The 17739-nt window shown below is 58.8% G+C and overlaps 4 protein-coding genes across 4 annotated transcripts in view; 2 read left to right on the forward strand and 2 right to left on the reverse strand.

Annotated features, from left to right (window-relative positions):
• Positions 1–900, reverse strand: part of LAMTOR2 (late endosomal/lysosomal adaptor, MAPK and MTOR activator 2) — a 2245-nt gene extending 1345 nt beyond the window's left edge. The window contains exon 1 of the mRNA XM_035346445.1: positions 767–900. Coding sequence (XP_035202336.1) covers positions 767–900 — 134 coding nt within the window. The remainder of the gene's footprint in view (positions 1–766) is intronic.
• Positions 901–1049: 149 nt separating this feature from the next.
• On the forward strand, positions 1050–9585 carry UBQLN4 (ubiquilin 4; the record flags this gene model as incomplete). The annotated part of the gene is made up of 10 exons (XM_035346470.1): positions 1050–1225; positions 3663–3868; positions 4149–4411; positions 5650–5808; positions 6512–6737; positions 6906–7045; positions 7486–7569; positions 8207–8322; positions 8915–9092; positions 9433–9585. Coding segments are annotated over 10 exons (1701 nt in total), but the record flags the coding sequence as incomplete, so codon positions are not given.
• Positions 9586–13372: 3787 nt separating this feature from the next.
• On the forward strand, positions 13373–16277 carry GPATCH4 (G-patch domain containing 4). The gene is made up of 8 exons (XM_035346446.1): positions 13373–13536; positions 13632–13795; positions 14526–14599; positions 14731–14823; positions 14965–15072; positions 15209–15315; positions 15411–15461; positions 15595–16277. Exons 1-8 carry the CDS (start codon positions 13373–13375, stop codon positions 15974–15976), a joined length of 1143 nt encoding a protein of 380 aa, XP_035202337.1. The 3' UTR covers positions 15977–16277.
• The window catches only part of NAXE (NAD(P)HX epimerase), a 1976-nt gene continuing 476 nt past the window's right edge, over positions 16240–17739 (reverse strand). Inside the window, exons 2-6 of the mRNA XM_035346471.1 lie at positions 17493–17601; positions 17294–17404; positions 17063–17176; positions 16813–16960; positions 16240–16727 (exon numbers count right to left, since the gene is read on the reverse strand). Coding sequence (XP_035202362.1) covers positions 16525–16727; positions 16813–16960; positions 17063–17176; positions 17294–17404; positions 17493–17601 — 685 coding nt within the window. The 3' untranslated portion in view covers positions 16240–16524. The remainder of the gene's footprint in view (positions 16728–16812; positions 16961–17062; positions 17177–17293; positions 17405–17492; positions 17602–17739) is intronic.

Genomic DNA, 17739 nt, shown 5'->3' on the forward strand with positions numbered 1-17739 from the left:
GGGGGGGGGGGATCACGAGGAGCGGCTCCAGCGCTGTCAAAGCGGCGTCGCCAGCACGGCTCTCGGCCCCGGAGCGTTTCCATGCGGGGTTTAGGGCATTTACGGCCCCGCCGGAGCTCTGGGGAGGGGGAGCTGTGGGGTCGGCGGGGGCTGCGGTGTGCCTGGGCCCTCCTGCTCCGTCCCAGGCAGCTCCCCCAAACCCGACGGCGCTTGATTTTGGGGCGGGGGGCGAGTGTCCGCTGCCTGCCGAGGAGAGCACGAAGCCCGCTGCCAGGAGAACCTCGGGGTCGGGGCTGCGCCCTCCTGGGCGCTGGGTTTGGCGGGGTTTTGGCGCAAAGGCTGCGAGCTCCTCCAGGAGAGGCGGCGTGCGCTTCTCCTCCTGGCCTTTCCCCGTGAATTTCCGCTGGTCCGGGGCTTCCAAACGCAAAGGTTCTTTTTTTTTTTTTTCCTTCTCTCCAATCAACACGGGAATGCCCCAGCTGAGCTAGCGGTGGCGAGCTTATTGGCAGGTGTTAATCCCTCCCCATCGCCCCGCAGAGAGGAGATGTCAGCGGTGCACGGCGTGCGTGCTCACAGGGGGGAGCCCAGCCACGGGGGTAGGGGTTGGAGGAGACCCGCTTTAATTCCGCTGGCTGAGAAGGGATGGTGCCCTTTTCCCGCGTGAAGCCAGCGTGGGGCTTTCCTTCCGAAAAATAAAATATAAAGTTTGGTCCTTGAGGATAGCTGGCGTGTTTGGGTTGGCCCTAAGGGGCACGCTTGATCTTACTTCGGAAGCCTCCGGCTCGCCTCGAGGTAATTCTGGACGATCTGACATTTACTCCCCGGCTTGTAAGCGGTGTAGAGCTTGTCTTTGCCTTTTGTTGTTGTTGTTGTGTTTGTTTTCCTCAACGCCTCAGACATCCTCAGCCACTGGTGACTGAATTGCTGCCTGCTTGGGCTCCTTTTCGGTGAGGTACTGAAGGGCTGTCGGTTCCTTGTGCCGTTGGCGTAGCCACTCGATGATATCTGGAGCGTTATCTGTCGATGGCTGGCCTCGGCCGTTTGCCTGACAAGATCTCCTGTTTGTTTTTCAGTTCAAAGAAGAGATTTCCAGGCGGTTTAAAGCCAAACAGGATCAGCTGGTTCTGATCTTTGCTGGGAAGATCCTGAAGGACGGAGACACTTTGAATCAACACGGGATCAAAGATGGGCTGACGGTGCACTTGGTCATTAAGACTCCACAGAAGTAAGGAACTCTTCCACTCGGGGGGGGGGCTGAGAGTAAAGGGGCGACGGGGTTACGCTGTGGCGGAGCGGCTCTGCTTCGCCGGGGACTGAAGCAGAGCACACTCGTGTGCCAGTCTGGCAGCGGTGACGGAGCCGGACGACTCCTGGAGGCCGTCCTTCCGCCCCGCTTCGCTATTTAACTGCGGGGTTTAGCGCTTGGCCTGTCTTCTCCCCGCGTTTTGGGGCTGTGTGAGCTCGTGGCAGGCACCTGAGGGGGCAGCCTGCTCGTCAGGACGATTAGCAGACGTGGCTTTGCGTAGCTTGAGCCTCTCTGACTTGGTCATCTTGCGAGATCCCCTCTGAACTTGACGCCGTCCCGGTTCTAACCGAGATGACCCGCTGCTAACAGAAATGACCTTCCCGGTGAGTTGAAAGCTGGAAGAAAATGCCCGGTTTGCCTTTCGCTTCCTGCTCTGGGCTCCAGCCAGGAGCTCAGGCTTTTCTCGGGTGCCGTGGAGGACCCGCGGCGCGCACCGAGGGCTCCCCGAGGACCAGAAGGGGGTTTCCTTGCGGGCGCCCGTAGGCATCCCTGCGTGGGCACGTGCAGGCGGCTGGGAACCTGGGGAGGCTCGCGCCCTGCGGCTGCTTGCAGTGAGGTCACCGGCTCGAGAGCACGCTGCGGGCGCACCCCTTGGTGGCTCCCAGCCCGCGTCCGCCTGCGCCGTGTCACTTGGCCTGAGCGAGAACTACGGGGTGACCGCGAGGTCCTGCGAGGCCGGGCCTCTCCCAGCGCTGCCCGGTGAAGCAGAAGGCGCGAGAGGCTCTTGGGAGCTGCTGCTGTGCCTCAGCCACGTCTCGTTGATCCCGAAATGCCCTTCGCGACGGTTCCTGGGGCTCCCTGCTGCTGAGCAGGCTCCTGGTAAACGAGCGGGGCTGCAGCTCTTTGTGCCGTTCCGCTGTCCCCCGGGAGAGCTGACGGAGCCGAGATTAGTGCTTTTTTTTTTGTTGTTGTTTTTTTAATTCTTTGCAAAGACGAGCGCGTGCATTGTCAGCTTCTGCGGGAGGCCTCGCTCTGCATCCTGCATCTCCAGGTAGTTTGACAGGCTGAAGCTGTTTACCGCTGTCCCCGCAGCGAGCTGCGGCGGTTGGGAACCTTTTCAAAGGGTAAATGAGAGAGCCGTCCTGGGCTGCTCGTTTTATTCTCTAATAGTCACAGATAAGTGCTTGCTGAAGTCATTACAGCCTCTTCCTGTGCTGAGAGAAACCAAGTGACCTTTCTCCAGCTTCCTTCTTCCTTTTTTGTTAAGCTTCCGATTCGCTTCGTTCCCCGCGTGCTCTGCCTCCCTGTCGGCGGCTGGTGGTATTCGGCACCGGGCGGATGGGGCTGGAAAACACAGTGAGACCTTCAGGAGCAGGTTCCGAAAGTCCTAGGAGACACGGGGAGAAGGAGAGGGGCTTAGAGAAGGGATTTGGGACAGGAGAAAAAAGAGAAAAGGGTGGGAAAAAAACCCCAAACTCCAAGCTATTGCTGTTCGTTATGTTAGTGACGTAAGCGGCGTTTCTTTTTGGAGGTGAGTGAAGTGAATTTTGCCATCTAATTTCATCTGAAAGCTCTTCAGCGCCGGTCCAGGACTCTCGCTGCCGTGCCTGCGGATGCTTCAGAGAATCCTTGCCACGTTCTTTTTTAAAGGCCTATAAAAATCCCAAGCAAGACCTGTGAGCGCGAGGTACTGCTTTGGGTCGGTTTAGTCGGTAAAGCTGGCGTCCTGTTGTCTGCCGCGCTGCGGCTTGTGATCCCGTGGGGGTTAAGAGAAGCCGCGGTAAACTTGTGCTGGAAGGAGAAGTCTCACTCACGAGGTAAAACCAAGAGCAGAGGCGTGAATTCGTGGCCCTGCCGGCCAGCAGTGTTGTTCAGGGTGGATGCTGGCTGCTTCACGCCTCGTTTCTCCATCTGTAGGCTAAGGCAGGCACTTACTTTGTCCCCAGGAGCACCAAGTGAAACATTCGGTGCATGAGAGGAGTTGCAGCAAAGCCAACTCCTGTTTACCCCATCCACTAGCCCTGCTGTAACCTCCTGTGGTTTCTGTGGGAGCAGCAGGAGGATTTTCCTGTTCGGAGCAAACTCATTGCTCAAGGATATGGCCGAGGTAAATAGTTCAGCGTGATTCAGGCGCGAGCTAGATGCAGCTCGGAGTAAGACCAGTTGAGCCGCTTCGTGTGGGCCAAGGATGAAATGTCAGAGGCTGTTATGCATCAGGGTGGGAGGCAGATTCCAACAGATGGAAGGCATCTGGGAGCCGCAGCTGTGCAGCCATGCAGCCGGGAATGAAAGCAGCCGGGGCTGGGCCGGGAGGCTGCGTCGGCCCGGGGTGCACGGTCCCGTGTCCCATGCGGGGGATTCTGCTCCCATCTCCCCGGTCTCAGGAGTTTTAACGCCTCGTTTTGTTTCTTTGCAGGGTCCAAGATCCAACAGCTGCTGCTTCTGCCCCCAATGCTGCTTCTGCCCCCACCGCAACCTCCCCTTCTCCTGCTGCCCCGTCTCAGCCTTCCACCTCCAGCAGCGCCGCTTCGGACGCCGGGAGCGGCAGCAGGCGGAGCAGTGGGTCAGGGACTGTGGGAGGTCCTGGAGATGGAGGCCCTAACAGTGCCACGTCCATCCTTTGTAAGTGCTGGCCGGGAAGGAGCCGGGAGCCCCTGTAAACGTCTCTGCTGCCCGCATGAGTCGCTTCCCTCAGCGCAGCTCGGTTTGCCTGCTCAGGATAACGGCAAAACCCTTTGTGAAGCATGCGCAGGGGATGTCCTCCCTCAGAGCGGGCTGCCGTAGGAGTAGGATACCCCAAGATGAGTGCGGGTGCGGTTCAGCTAATGCACTTGTCCTCTTTTTGCAGCTGCCGGCAGTTTCTGACTCACGCCTCTCTCCCCGTGTGTTGTTCCCTCTCCAGCTGGCTTTGGCGGCATCACCGGGCTGGGCAACCTTGGGATGGGCTCTGCCAACTTCATGGAGCTCCAGCAGCAGATGCAGCGGCAGCTGATGTCCAACCCCGAGATGCTCTCGCAGATCATGGAGAACCCCTTGGTGCAGAACATGATGTCAAACCCGGACCTCATGAGGCAGATGATCATGGCCAATCCCCAAATGCAGCAGCTCATGGAGCGAAACCCGGAGATCAGCCACATGCTGAACAACCCCGAGCTCATGAGGCAGGTGGGTCAGCACACCGGGGGCTGTGGTCCAAGCGGGTCCAAGAGCATCTTTGTGGACCAGCTTCGGTGCCTGCTCACAAAAGGGGGCGTGTGAATGCCAGCCTGATGAATTCAGAGATCTCTTCCTTTTCCTTCCCTCTGTAAGCTCCTCGCAAACAGATGGTGGTCTTGAGTTAAGTGAATAGCGATTACACAACCCACACGCCTGCAGCTCTTATCTCCCGTGCAGGGCTGTTGGATCTATTATGTGGTGGGCAAAAAAAAAAGGATACTTGGATCGTTCTCGTGTGCCTCGCACAAGGCTGCTGTGTTCTGTGCAATGGTTGGGAGCAGAAGCAGTCACGGAGAAATGAAGCTACCGTGAATGGGTTTTGTTCTCCTCTTTTTCTGTTGGAGGATTAAGTACAGACTACAGAGCTGTACAGTTAATATTTTACTAGTAAAAAAATTACACTGGGCATAGGCTGGGATCCTAGAGGTCTCTTTTTTTCTGTGCTGTCCCAGAACAGAGAGGGCCCGTGCCCCGGGGAGCTAGCTGTCTGTCCGAAGGTTTATCGGAAGGGAAGCACGAGGGGAAAAGTGAGAGCGTGGGTGTTAAATAGGTGGCAGGGCGCTGCTGTTTCCCCAGGAAGACTTTTCAGGAGGTGTTTCCGGGTATGAGCGTAGTTTCCCTGCGCTTCCAGTTGTCTTTCAACTGTGTTGGGCCGACGTGAAATGCCAGCGCTGCAGGACTAAATGGTGAACGATCCGGATTTATGCATCTCCTCCAAGGAGGTCCGGGTGTTCCTTGAGCAGGGGAGACCCACGGGAAGTCTGGAGATGGTAAATTACTTGGTTTTCCTGCAGCAGGAAGGATCCAGTCCCTTCCACCTTCTCAGTTTTTGAACGTGGTCCACCTGCTTTGAGTGGGAACATCTGGGTGTTAAATGTTTGGATGTCCTGATACTGCTTAGAAACGAAACGAGGCTGAATTGAGGTTATGAAGGAAGAGAGCTGAGCAACGGTGGGAGGAGCCAGGATCCCTGGGCTCTCTTTGCTTGGATAAATGATCTCTCTGCTCTCCGGCTGTGAAACGGGTTTAATTATACTCTTTCTTCTGGGAGCTGAGATTTAACTCTTTCAGGGCTTGGTTGGTAAATCAGTCGAATACCGCTGGGCTGCTCACCAGGCCCTCGATCCGCTTCAGTCTTCCGTGCTGCACGTGGACCTGAACTTCCCACCTCTCTCTCCTTCTCCCAGACAATGGAGTTGGCTCGTAACCCTGCCATGATGCAGGAGATGATGCGGAACCAGGACCGTGCTTTGAGCAACCTCGAGAGCATTCCAGGAGGCTACAACGCCCTGCGCCGGATGTACACGGACATCCAGGAGCCCATGTTCAGTGCAGCCAGGGAGCAGGTACGGGCCGCGCACGGGGCGCGGCGTGCCGAGCACGGGGAGCTGGTCTCTCCCTGACCCTCGTGGTGACGGGCAGCCTCCTCAAACCACAGCTGTTCATCCCCTCCTCTTTAAATCACGAACGCAGCCGTTAGCGGAACGTCGTGCGGTGCCAGTCAGCTGCCTTTACGGCACGGTTTGGGTGTATCTGAGCAGAGGCCTGCCCTTGCTCCTCTGGTCTCCGAGCAGGCCTGGTGCCAGCCGTTGCCGATCCGAAAGCCCCACAGCTTCGTTAGCGCGGCCCTCGGCTCCCGGCAGGGCTTACTGTATTAGCTCAAGCCTGACGCCTTGGATTGGAGCTGGCTGGGATCCAGCTGGCTTGGAGCACGGGAGGAACGAGCGCAGGTCTGGCTGCAGAAGGCTGCGCAGACATACTCCAGTCTAGCATTACCTACTGGTATGTCCGGGTGCTGATTTTACATGGATGTTTGGGAGCCAAACCTAGGGCTGTGGCCGTTGTCTCGAGCCTGGAGTTTTTCTGAATGCGGCGTGTTGTGGGTTACAAAGTTCTCAGGAGGCAAATTATGGCGTGTGTTTAGCAAATCCTGGACCCAGATGAATACGACGGGCTGTTCTCTAGCCACGCAGTGGCGGGGTTAGTCCAACATTCCCTGTTAGGGCTGACTGATTAAGGCTATTTCTTCATTCTCCCCTTCTTCCCCAGTTTGGCAACAATCCTTTCTCTTCCTTGACGGGGAACTCTGATAGCTCAAGCTCTCAGCCTTTGCGGACGGAGAACAGAGAGCCGTTACCGAACCCCTGGAGCCCCACGCCCCCTGCTTCCCAGAGCCAGGCGCCCAACAGTGAAGGCAGCACTGGCCCAGCGACCACCCAAAGCACACCGACTGTATCCAACCCCTTCGGGCTGAATGCTGCTAGCATTGGGGCTGGTACGTAAGCGAGAGAGGGACCAGAAGGAGGGTGGCAAGCAGCTGTGGCTGTTTACAGCCGTGTTCCCGGTTGCCTAGTGGATAGGAGGTGTTCTACTTCAGGCACTGCAGCAGTGCTCAGGCTTTTAATGGCTTTTCCTTTGTCTTCTCTTTCGTTTACCCTTATAGGCATGTTCAACAGCCCAGAGATGCAAGGCCTCCTGCAGCAGATTTCCGAAAACCCTCAGCTGATGCAGAACATGATCTCTGCCCCCTATATGCGGAGCATGATGCAAACTCTTGCCCAGAACCCGGACTTTGCAGCACAGGTAAAAGCGTTGCATTTGTGTCTGCTATTATCAGGCAGGCCTTGGGCACGGCTCACGTGAGACCAGTCTGCTTCTGTAGTTGGAGAGGTTTTTCTCGCTGAGAGCTGAGTGAATGTGTACAGCTTTGTTTTATTTCTCAATAGCTTGAAGGTAGTCACAGTAAGTAGTGAACTCTGTGTCTGTGGTGAGCCCCTAACAAAAGAAGGTGGCTTTCAGAGGCACATGGCATTGGCCCTCCTCTTTGCCCTTGCATCCTGCGTTCAACACTGCTGCCAGGAATTGAGCTGTCTCATTTCAATTCCCACTAGCAGGGGAATGTGCTGAAAGCCCAGGAAGTCAGGGACACGACTCGCTTGTTCTTCGTGGCTTAGTTAACGTAGGGTCTAACGGCCAACGGCAGCAAGCCTCTGACCCTACCTACGTGTGCTGTCTCTTGCTAGATCATGGTAAATGTCCCCCTCTTTGCTGGGAATCCACAGCTTCAAGAACAGCTCCGCCTTCAGCTCCCTGTCTTCCTGCAGCAGGTAAAGGCCCCTGTCTGGCCCTGTGCTGCTCTCAGCCCCCGGGCTCCAGAGCTTTTCCGTCCTCTGTAGGCAAGGGAGCATCACGGCTGTGTCGTCAAGTGGAGTAGGAAGCATGTGGGCTTGGGTGGCTTGGGCTGTGAAAGAAAAGGGGTTTGCGCAAAGGAGAGGGAAAGTGAAAGCGTGTTTGGACGAGGCCATCTAAATTAGGTAACCTAAGCTACCTAAAAGATTGAAATTGGACCCGTTAGGATGCATGAAACCCCTTTGTGGACAGTCTCTCGCAGTAATGAGCTTGCAAAACTGAGAACAGCTAACTGTGCTAGAGCAGCTGGTTCACTCAGGTAAATCAAACAGAATCGCTTTAATTCCGAAGGCATGTGTTCCCCTCTCTAATCCGATTCACCTAGCCTATTTAGGGAATTTGATCTGAACTCTTTCGGCGTCTCTGTGTAGATGAGCCCTGCAGTCTAGAGACTCGAAGGAGAAACCAGACTCACAGGTTGGCTCTGGCTGCAGGGCTCGAGGCGCAGCTGAGGCTGGTTCAGATTTAAAGCTGGTGGCTCGCTGGCTGCAGAAGCTCTCGCTGTTTGGTGCCGCTGAGTGGTTTTTTTTTTTTTTTTTTCCCCTTTGTTCCCAGATGCAGAACCCAGACTCCCTCTCCATTCTCACCAACCCCCGCGCCATGCAGGCGCTCCTCCAGATCCAGCAGGGACTCCAGACGCTGCAAACGGAGGCCCCAGGACTAGTGCCAAGGTAATGAGTGCTGGAGAGTGGCTTTCTGCAGGCAGAGCTGACGTGCTTGATACCAGCAGGCAGACGAGCCGTCGATTCATCAAGGAGAGTCATGGGGACCTGTGTGTGTGTGTGCCTGCAGGCCTCAGTGAGCTCCAGCTAATTAGCACTTCCTGCTTGTTTGCACTTGGTGCGGGGAAGTCCCTGACCCTTTCTTTTTGGAGAAAAGATTCGGGAGCTGCTTGGTCCCTCCCCCGTCTTTTGGTAGCCGTTGGACTGGAGAATTTTATCTCCGAGGGGAAATGAGATGCGCAGCCAGGAGGTTGGGTGGGGAAGTGAGGTCAAACTGGTCTGCCAGCAGCCCTCGGGGCCCTCTGCTCTCTGACAGCACGGGTCGCCTTCAGCCTTTGCAGTTCCTTTCAGGCTGTTGGGATTGCCAACTCCCCGTGGCGTGCATGACCGGGGTACAAATGAGGCCGATTACGTCTACGAAGCTGTCCCGAAGCACGGGTTGTGGCGGGGGCTTCCCCGTGCTGCCTGACTCCCACGAGACGGGCAGGGGACGCCCAGAAGCGCCGGCTTGCCTCTGAGCACACCCTGCCTTTTTCTGCAGCCTCGGCTCCTTCGGCATGCCTCGAATGCCCCCGTCCTCTACAGGAGGAAGCACAATCCCGGAGAACCCCGTTCCCTCCGCTTCGACGCCGGCCAGTGCCTCTCCAGCTGGGGGTGGTAACCCCCAACAGCAGCTCATGCAGCAGATGATCCAGCTGCTGGCCGGAGGAAGCTCTCAAGTATGTAACGCTCAGCTCCACGCTGCTGGGCTGCTGGGGGACATCCTGCAGGGTGAGCTGGAGCTCGTCCCGCTCCCACCCTGCTCCGGGGACGCAGGTCCACAGCGAATTTCTCTCGGCTGCGGCGCTTTCTGCTAAATTTGCAGGATTTGGTGTCCCAGACCGGCTAGTTCTTTGGGGGTAATGCTTTGAAACTAAGAGGGCTCCTCCAGAGCCTGGGGGGGAGGCGGGTAACATCACCAAATGAGCCTGGAGAGTTTCAGTGCTCGGCTGCGCAGCCGTTGCTGTCCACGTTGGATGTCCTCTCTGCCGCTAAGGTCTTTGTCCTCTTCCTCTGTAGGCGCAGAGTCCTGAAGTGCGATTCCAACAGCAGCTGGAGCAGCTGAATGCCATGGGCTTCATTAATCGTGAGGCCAACCTCCAGGCGCTTATTGCCACTGGTGGAGACATCAATGCAGCTATTGAGAGACTGCTGGGCTCCCAGCCTTCCTAAACTCTTGTCACGCTGCCCCACAGATGTCAGCACATGCATCCATACACATGCGCAGGGGGATCTTTCAGGAAAGCCCACCATCATTTTCATATCTGACAGCTGTCCATGTATTTAAAACAAAAAGATACAGCTTAACCCCTGACCTTCCTACTAAGTTAAGATTTCATGTTGAAATGCTCTTTAACTGGCTTGTATGTGGATTCCAGTTCTCATCGTGGCCACAAAGACTTCAGATGTGTATTTTTTCCTAAATATGCCCTCTGTCTCAGACACTCTTCTCTCTTTCTCTAGATGGTAGAGGCGATACTTCTAGTTATTTACCTGAATGATTGTGTTTTGAGTAGCTTGATTTTAACTGTACATGATTCCCTCCCTTAGCCTTCCTTTCAGGCAAATATTTAAAACTTGAGCCAAGTTTGGTTTCTGGTTATTTCTCCCAGCATCTTATTGGGGATGGATCAAAAGAAAAATTGAAGTGACTTGGAAATTTCTGATGTCATTTGTCTTAATACTGCATTGGATGAACCGAGCTTGTGTCCCTCGCACGCAGGTGTCGCAAATCTCCTGGTAAAGGGTTGATGTGCATGAAAACTACATCTGCACCCTGGTTCCTTACGCTGTTGGGATAGTGTAAAGTAGCCTGGATGCCTTCGGGGATCAGGCTTGCTCTTGAACTCGAAGCGGCGCGCAGAAGGTGTTTGAAAGGTGGGTTTCTGCCCAAACAATCCAGTTCTTGGGCAGCGACGGCGGGGGTTTGTTGGCACAGCAGGTTCATTTCTGAAAGCGTAAAAGCAAAAAGAGGCTGAAAAAGAAGTTAAAGACCTCTTCTTCCCACCGGAAAATGTTGACATTCATGTTCTTCCCAGTTTAGACCACCCTCCCCCCCCCCCCCCATTTTGGTGTGTTTGAATGTTACGACTCTCCGAGAAACTCCCCAAGGACCAGCAGGGTGATATTTTCCCAAGAGCCTCCATGGCTGTGTAATTTGCATACCATTTTTATCAAAGAAAAAAAAAATAAATGCGCACAACCATCCGTCTCCCCGCGCTCCGTGTATCTTCCTTGATTGCCACACCGAAGCTGCTTGAGTTCCCCTAATTAGCTGTGATTAATCTGTCTCATCCCCCTCGCAGATAGGGCGGGGTGTCGGGCAGCCTCCCCACCTCGCCGGCGTGGTGGTTTTACCGTGCTAGGCAGTTGAACACCACAACCGCTCTCACTCCCCCTCCTCAGATGAGGAGGGGAAGAAGTAAAGGAAAGAACAACTCACGGGGTGAGATAAGGATGATTTAATTAAAGAGGGGGAAAATATATATATATATATATAATTAAGGAAATATTATTATTAATTAAACAATTCAACTAAAGGGAAAAAAAGGGAAAGGGGAAGAGGGAGGGGGAGAGGGAATAACTAAACAAAACAAGTAAAGGCTGTGTGGAAGTGCAGAGGAAAGAAATTCCTCTCTACTTCCCACCAATGAGCGATGCTTGACCACGTCCTTGAAGCAGGGCCTCACCGCACGGAGCCAGTGATCCGGAGGAGGACAGACGTTTTCGCAATGAGAGCCCACCCCTCCCCTCTTCTTCCTTTTTCCACCTTTTATTGCTGAGCGTGACATCAGATGGTATGGAATATCCCTTGGGTTGGTTGAGGTCCCCTGCCCTGCTGATGTTTCTTTCTCACCTTTTTGCCCACCCCCAGGAGGGTCAGAGAGAGTCCTGATGCTGTGCCAGCACTGCTCAGCAGCAGACACAACACCGGTGTGATCCCACTGCTGTTCGAGCTACAGGTGCAGAGCGCAGCGCTGTGTGGGCTGCTGCAGGGAAAGGCAACATCCCAGCCAGACCCAGTACAGCCGGGCTGCCTTCGCTCCCGTGGCAGGAAACCTTTTGGACGCTTCAGCGCTTCGGAAGTGCTGCGGGAAGCTTGCTCTGAACACGCTCCTTCAGGTGCTGCCTTTTCATGAGGGGCTTTTGCATTTAGGACCATCCGGACGTCCCCATGCAAAGCGTATCAGAACCGCGGGTCCTTCGCTGACCCCACAGATGTTGGCAGTGCCGATGCCCCGGGGAACCCGGGCGGCTCTGCGCCCGGTGGATTTTACCCCTGCTTTTAATAGCAAGCAGGGCGCTATTAAAATTTTAATTTATTTTAATGGCAAGCTCAGCGCTAGCATTCTGCATTTTTTTTAACGTTATTATTTTATTTTTTGGTGGGGGAAGATGGGGCAGTGAGAGGGGAGTGCAGGAGGCCGGGGATTGCTCCTGCCTTTGTGTGATGCGCATCACAACAAAGCTGGTTTTATTTAGACAGGATTCAGAACGGCTAGGTTTAATCTCTTCTCTTGAAGGCTCTGCCTGTACATGTGGATGTTTTTTCTGCAACCTCTCCTCAAATGTAAAAAAAAAAACAAACCCCACCAACACTGGCAACAAGTGCGTACGGACGGGCGCTGAAGTTCTTGATGCGCTGGGGGAGGCAGAGCTCTTTCCTCGAGCTGCTGTTCAGCCCCTCTGCAGCTGAAAGTGGCTTTCTGAAAAGGCCTGCGCGATCCCAAGTGATCCCTCAGGTTTGTTGGACGCCCCGTGCCTGCGCTTGGGATGGGGGCAAGCCGGTAAGTGCAAGGGAGAGGAGATGGCAGCTGGCAACAGCGTCGCTTTGAGATCATTCCCCACCTGCTGCCAGCCAAGGTGCCAAAAGCAAGATAAGGGGGCAGCCCGCTATCTCGAGGGGGGGCAGCCTCTTTCCACCCGATGCTCACCCACCAGCTCGCCGGTTCCCTCCGGGGAATTTGGCAAAGCTGCCGCTCTCCGCTCCCCTCGCCCCTCGGGGGGCTTCGCTGCCTGCATGCGGAGCACCCCCCGGATCTGGGGCTCCGATTCCATCTCTGGAGCCACGTGGAGGGGCTTGGGGCTGGTGAGACTATTGGGGGGGGGGGGGGGCTTTGGCTGCAGCCACTTGGCCCTGGGGACCCCCCCAGTGGGGTTGGAACCCGCTGCCGCTCGCCGGCAGCCCCGCACAGCCTCACCTTGGGTCAGCCCAGGCTTGGGAGGAGAAGGCGGCTTTGAACACTGGTGGAGAGGGAGGTTTGTAGTGAAACCTTAATCCCCTCCCGAGAGCTCTCCCTAATCCTCAGGAACGGGCTGCTCAAAAGCCCCCTTTTAGAGGAACAATGGTACTCGCTCGCTGTTGTCTCTCTCCTTCCCCAAGGAATTGCCCCACGGTGTTTCTCGCTGTTTCATTTTTCTCCGATAAATATAAGTCCTTCCTTTAAAATGTAATAGAAGGAGCAATTTCCTTAGCAGGTAGTGGCAGATCTGGCTGATTGACTGGGGGACGGTTCTGCTGTGAAGGACTTAATTTCACTTTGTTCCTCCCCTCTCCCTGGAGGGGAAAGGCAGCATTTTCCCCCAGTAACTGCAGGTAACACTTTCAACTTTGAAGTCAAACCTCTTAAATGTGGAGCAGGGAGATACTGCAGGAAATGAACACCTAAATTCCCTTCAAGAAGTCTTTTTTTTTTTTTTAAATATATATATTATTGCTAAACCTCTGACACGTGCCAGCAGCTCCGGGACAGTGCAGGGGCTGCCACGAAGGACAAGGGTTGTGCCTAAGGGGTCGAGTCCCAGCTGGTGGGGGCCCCGAGCAGCCTTGGGGGGGAATTGTTGGGACCCGTGGGGGACCCAGAGCACCCGTGGGGGACCCAGAGCACCCGTGGGGGATCCAGAGCACCCGTGGGGGACCCAGAGCAGCTGTGGAGACCTCCACCACCCACGGGGACCCATGGAAGCCTTGGGGACCCTCAGGACCCCCGTGGCCTCCCAGCAGCTGTGGGACCCCCAGGACGCCTTGGGGATCCTCAGAACCCCCGTGGCCCCCCAGCAGCTGTGGGGACCCCCAGAAGCCTTGGGGACCCTCGGGACCCCCGTGAACCCCCGGGACCCCCGGTTGCGGGGTGCTTCCTTGCTCGGGGGGGGGGGGCCGTAGAGGGGGGGGGGGGGGGGTGTCTTGGGGCCCCCCCCCCCCCCCCCCCACCGCGCAGGCGCGGGGCCCGCCCCGGGGGCGGTGCTTCCCCCTCCCGTCCCCTCCCCTCCCGTCCCCGTCCCCGTCCCCGTCCCGTGCCCGCCGCCATGAGCGCCCCGGAGCCGGCGGGCCGGGGGCTGAGCTTCGCCGAGGGTCTCCTACGGCGGCACGGCTGGAAGCAGGGTGCGGCCCGGGGCTGCTGGGGGTCCCCCGGAGGTCCCCGGGGCTGCTGGGGGTCCCCGAGGCCCCCCCGGGTACCGGGAGTCCGCGGGGATGCTGAGGGTCCCCGGGGTTGCTCGGGGTCCCCACGGGTCCTGCGGGTCCCCGCGTGGCTGCTGGGGGTCCCCGTCGGTGCTGGGGAGGGGGGGAGGGGGTCACGGGGGTCCTGAGGGTCCCCACAGGTCCCAGGGGTCCCTGTAGGACCCGAGGGGACTCGCGGCTGCTGGGGGTCCGCAGGGGTCCCAAGGGTCCCCACGGCTCCCGGGGGTCCCCAGGGGTCCCCAGAGGTTCTGGGGGTCCCCTGTGGCTCCTGAGAATCCCCACAGCTCTCAGGGGGTCCCCACAGCTGCTGGGGGTCCCCGTGGCTGCTCAGGGCTCCTGGGGGTCCCCACGGGTCTCAGGGGTCCCCACGGCTGCTGGGGGTCCCCACGGGTGTCAGGGGTCCCCATGGCTCCTGGAGGCCCCCATGGGTGCAGGGGCACAGTACAAGCCACGCCGTGTCCTCATCCTTTGTGCGCCTGACAGCTGCAATTGCGCTACCACCAGGCTTGGGGCTCCCTCGGGGCTCCCTTTCAGGTCCTTTCCCTTGAGACCCCCCCCCCCCCCGGGGCATCCCCCCTTGCCCTCGGGACCCGGCCTCACGGAGCCCCCGGTTGCGTGGAGCCCCCGTGAGCGCCGCTCCCTCCGTCCGCAGGCAAGGGGCTGGGCAAGCGGGAGGACGGCATCAGCCAGGCCCTCAGGGTGAGGGTGAAGTGCGACAGCGCGGGGGTGAGTAGGGTGACGGGAGGGGGGGCGGCCCCGGGGGTGTGCTGGGGGTCCTGGTGGCTGTCCCCTCTTCGGAGGGTCCCCCCGGCTGTCCCCCTTTTCGCCCCGCTGTCTGTCCCCTTTTCTCCCCGCAGGTGGGTCACAACGCGGCCGAGCAGTTCTCCTTCCACTGGTGGGATCACGTCTTCAACGAGTCCACGGCCAACATCGCTGTGGAGGACGGGCAGGTAGGGGGCGGCGGGGAATTTCACCGGGAAGAGGGATTCGGGGTCGCCTTTGGGGTTTTTTGCAGCCTGAGGCGCGCAGTGCAGGGGGACGAAGGCAGACGCGCAGACGAAACGCACCCGTTTGCCCCTCTGCTCCTGCAGGACGGCGTCTGCGTGAGGACCCTTGGCGAGCAGCGCGCTGGGATCAGCAACAAGAAGCCCCGCAAGGCCGCCGGCGCCGGCTGCAAGCTGTACGGCCGCTTCGTGAAGGTGACGCCTGGGGACGCGGCTCTGCGAAAGCCGCTGCGAGCTGCGCGCCCCCTCTGCGCCGCGGACTTGGTGGCCTCTTGCTGCCGCGGCCCCTTTCCAGCCCCTTTTTTCCACGTCCCCCCTTTTCCCACGGCAGGCAGCCACGCTCACGGCACGCGGGGAGGAGCCGGCCAAGCTGCCTGCAGGCTCGGAAAGCAGCGAGGAGGAGGAGGAGGAGAAATTGGACCGCTCTTCAGCCCGGAGGCAAGGAGGAAGGGACAGGGGTGGCAGGGGAGCTCTGCTGCGGCTCACACCGGTGTCACGGTGCTGGGGGTGACACGGCCCATTTGTGTCCCCAGGTTGACGGACGAGGAGCTGGTGAGAGCATGCGGGGGCCGCACAGCACACAAGTGAGTGGCTGAGGGGGCGCGAGCTGCGTTTTTGGGCTCCCCGCTCCTGGCAGGCTGGGCACGGGGGGGGCGCGTTCTGCCCCGGGGGGCACCGGACCCCGCGGCGAGCACCCTAAAGCTGGGGTTGTTGCAGGGGGGCCCGTCACGGCCTGACCATGAGCGCCAAGCTGGCGCGCCTGGAGGAGCAGGAGCGAGCATTCCTCGCCACGTACCAGCAAAAGAGGGAGCAGCCCCAGCCTGCAGAGCTGCAGGAGAAGAAGAAGAAGAAAAAGAAGAAAAAGAAACGGGCTGGAGATGGAGCAGAGGCTGAGGCGCCGCAGAGCTGCGAGCCAAGTGGAGAAGAGGAGGTGGAAGGAGACGACAAGAAGGTTGCGAAGAGAAAGAAGAAGAAAAAGAAGGACAAAGAAGAACTGGCTGAGACAGAATTACCTCTAGAAGAGGCAGAAGGGGCAGAGCAGGCTGGGCACAGCCCCAAGAAGAAGAAGAGGAAGAAGAAGCGGAGGGAGGAGGAGTGAATGCCGCCAGTACCGCCTGGCTGGGAGGGCACCAATCCTGTCTGCGGCACTGGTGGGCACCCAGAGCTGCAGCCGAGCCCCGCGTGAGCTGCGTGGGGCTCCTGGGCTTGTTGGGCTGGGGTGGATGGAGTTTTGTTTCACCCATGGAGCCTTCCTCCTGCCTGGGGTGCGCCCAGATCCCCCCAAGCCCTGGGGCTGGGACATGTTTGTTACGGGCCCACCACCGAGGGACACAAGGGCAGAGCCCACCGAGCATTGGTTTGTTTCCCAAGGGCAACAATAAAACTTTATTGCAATGAAACGCTCCTGAAGTGCATCGTATGACAGATCCTGGGTTGCGTCTACACCTAGAAGCACTCAACTAGGATCTAACCCCAACCCCAGCCCTGGCAGCCTGCAGCAAGCCTCCATCCTGCTGCCGGAGCCGGGTAGCGCTGAGCCCCCGCGCCGTGCTGAGCCACTTCTTGGCGCAGAGCTGCACCTTTGGCAGAATCGGGCCCTGCTTGGCCGTGCCCGTGCCCAGCACGGCCGCCCGAGCTCCCCCAGCCCTAGGTGAGCTGCAGGACACAGTCTGTCCCCGGGTACGGGGGCAGGTTCAGCGCGTATTTCTTCTGCAGCGCAGCGGGCACGAAGCGGCCACCTAGGAAGTGGTAGCGGCCGGCGAAATGCCGCGCCGCCTTCTTGGGCGCCGTCAGCGAGATGAGCATGTCAGGCTGCAAGCCATCCGCCTTCCCCTTTTCCACGTCCCAGCCTGCAACGAACCCCAAAGCCGGGATGGAGCAGGGAAAACCCCGGCCGGGCGCCTTCTGCCCCGGGGGGGTCCGGCCGCTACTCACCCGAGGGGATGTCGATGCTGGCCACGGGCACGGTGACGTGCTCGAGGGTGCTGAGGATGCTGCCGAAGGGCTCCCGCACTGCTCCCGTGAAGCTGAACCCAAAAATCGCATCCACCACCAGCCCGTAGATCTCGTCGATGAGCGCAGCCTGCGGCGGGGAGGGGGGGGGAGAAACCAGCCCCAGGGTGGGGGTACGGCCCTGAGGGGGGGGGGGTTGGGCGCGTGCCGTTTCAGGGTGCTATTTGCTCACCTCTGCTGGGAATTCGGAGAGGAAGGGGATGTCCATCTTCTGGCACTGGGTGGTCAGACCTTCAAACAGCGGCTTGTTGGGGCGCTTGGGGTAATACACGGTGGGCTCGTAGCCCTGCGAGGACAAGGACGGAGCCGTTTGGGGGGGGGGGCACAAACCCCAAACCTCGCGGGTCCTGGGACCCCGGGGGCGGGGGGGGGGCCGAGGACTGGCCCCGGGCGGGACACTCACAAACATTTTCAGGTGGCGGGCGCACACCAAGCCGTCGCCTCCGTTGTTCCCCGGCCCGCACACGACCAGCACGGCAGGGAGGCTCTTGGTGAAGGAGCTGGGGGGGTACGCCTGGGGGGGATAGGGTGGGCGGGAGGGCAGGGTTACACCGGGCTCTGGGTGGGCACCCAAGGGTGCCGCTCCCCGCTTCCTCGCCCACCTTGGCGATGGCGGTGGCGCAGCTCAGCCCCGCCAGCTCCATCAGCTGGTCCACGCTGAACTTGTACTCGGTGAAGAGCTCCTGGTCGATGGCCTGGGCCTCCTCCTGCCTGGGGGCGCAGCGGGCACCCGTGGGACCCCGGCAGGCACCCGTGGGACCCTGCGGGCACCCGCGGGACCCCTGCAGGCATCCGCGGGACCCTGGCGGGCACCCGTGGGACCCCAGCGGGCACCCGTGGGACCCCGGC

The sequence above is a fragment of the Oxyura jamaicensis genome, chromosome 25 (assembly GCF_011077185.1).
Source record: "Oxyura jamaicensis isolate SHBP4307 breed ruddy duck chromosome 25, BPBGC_Ojam_1.0, whole genome shotgun sequence".
Lineage (NCBI taxonomy): Eukaryota > Metazoa > Chordata > Aves > Anseriformes > Anatidae > Oxyura > Oxyura jamaicensis.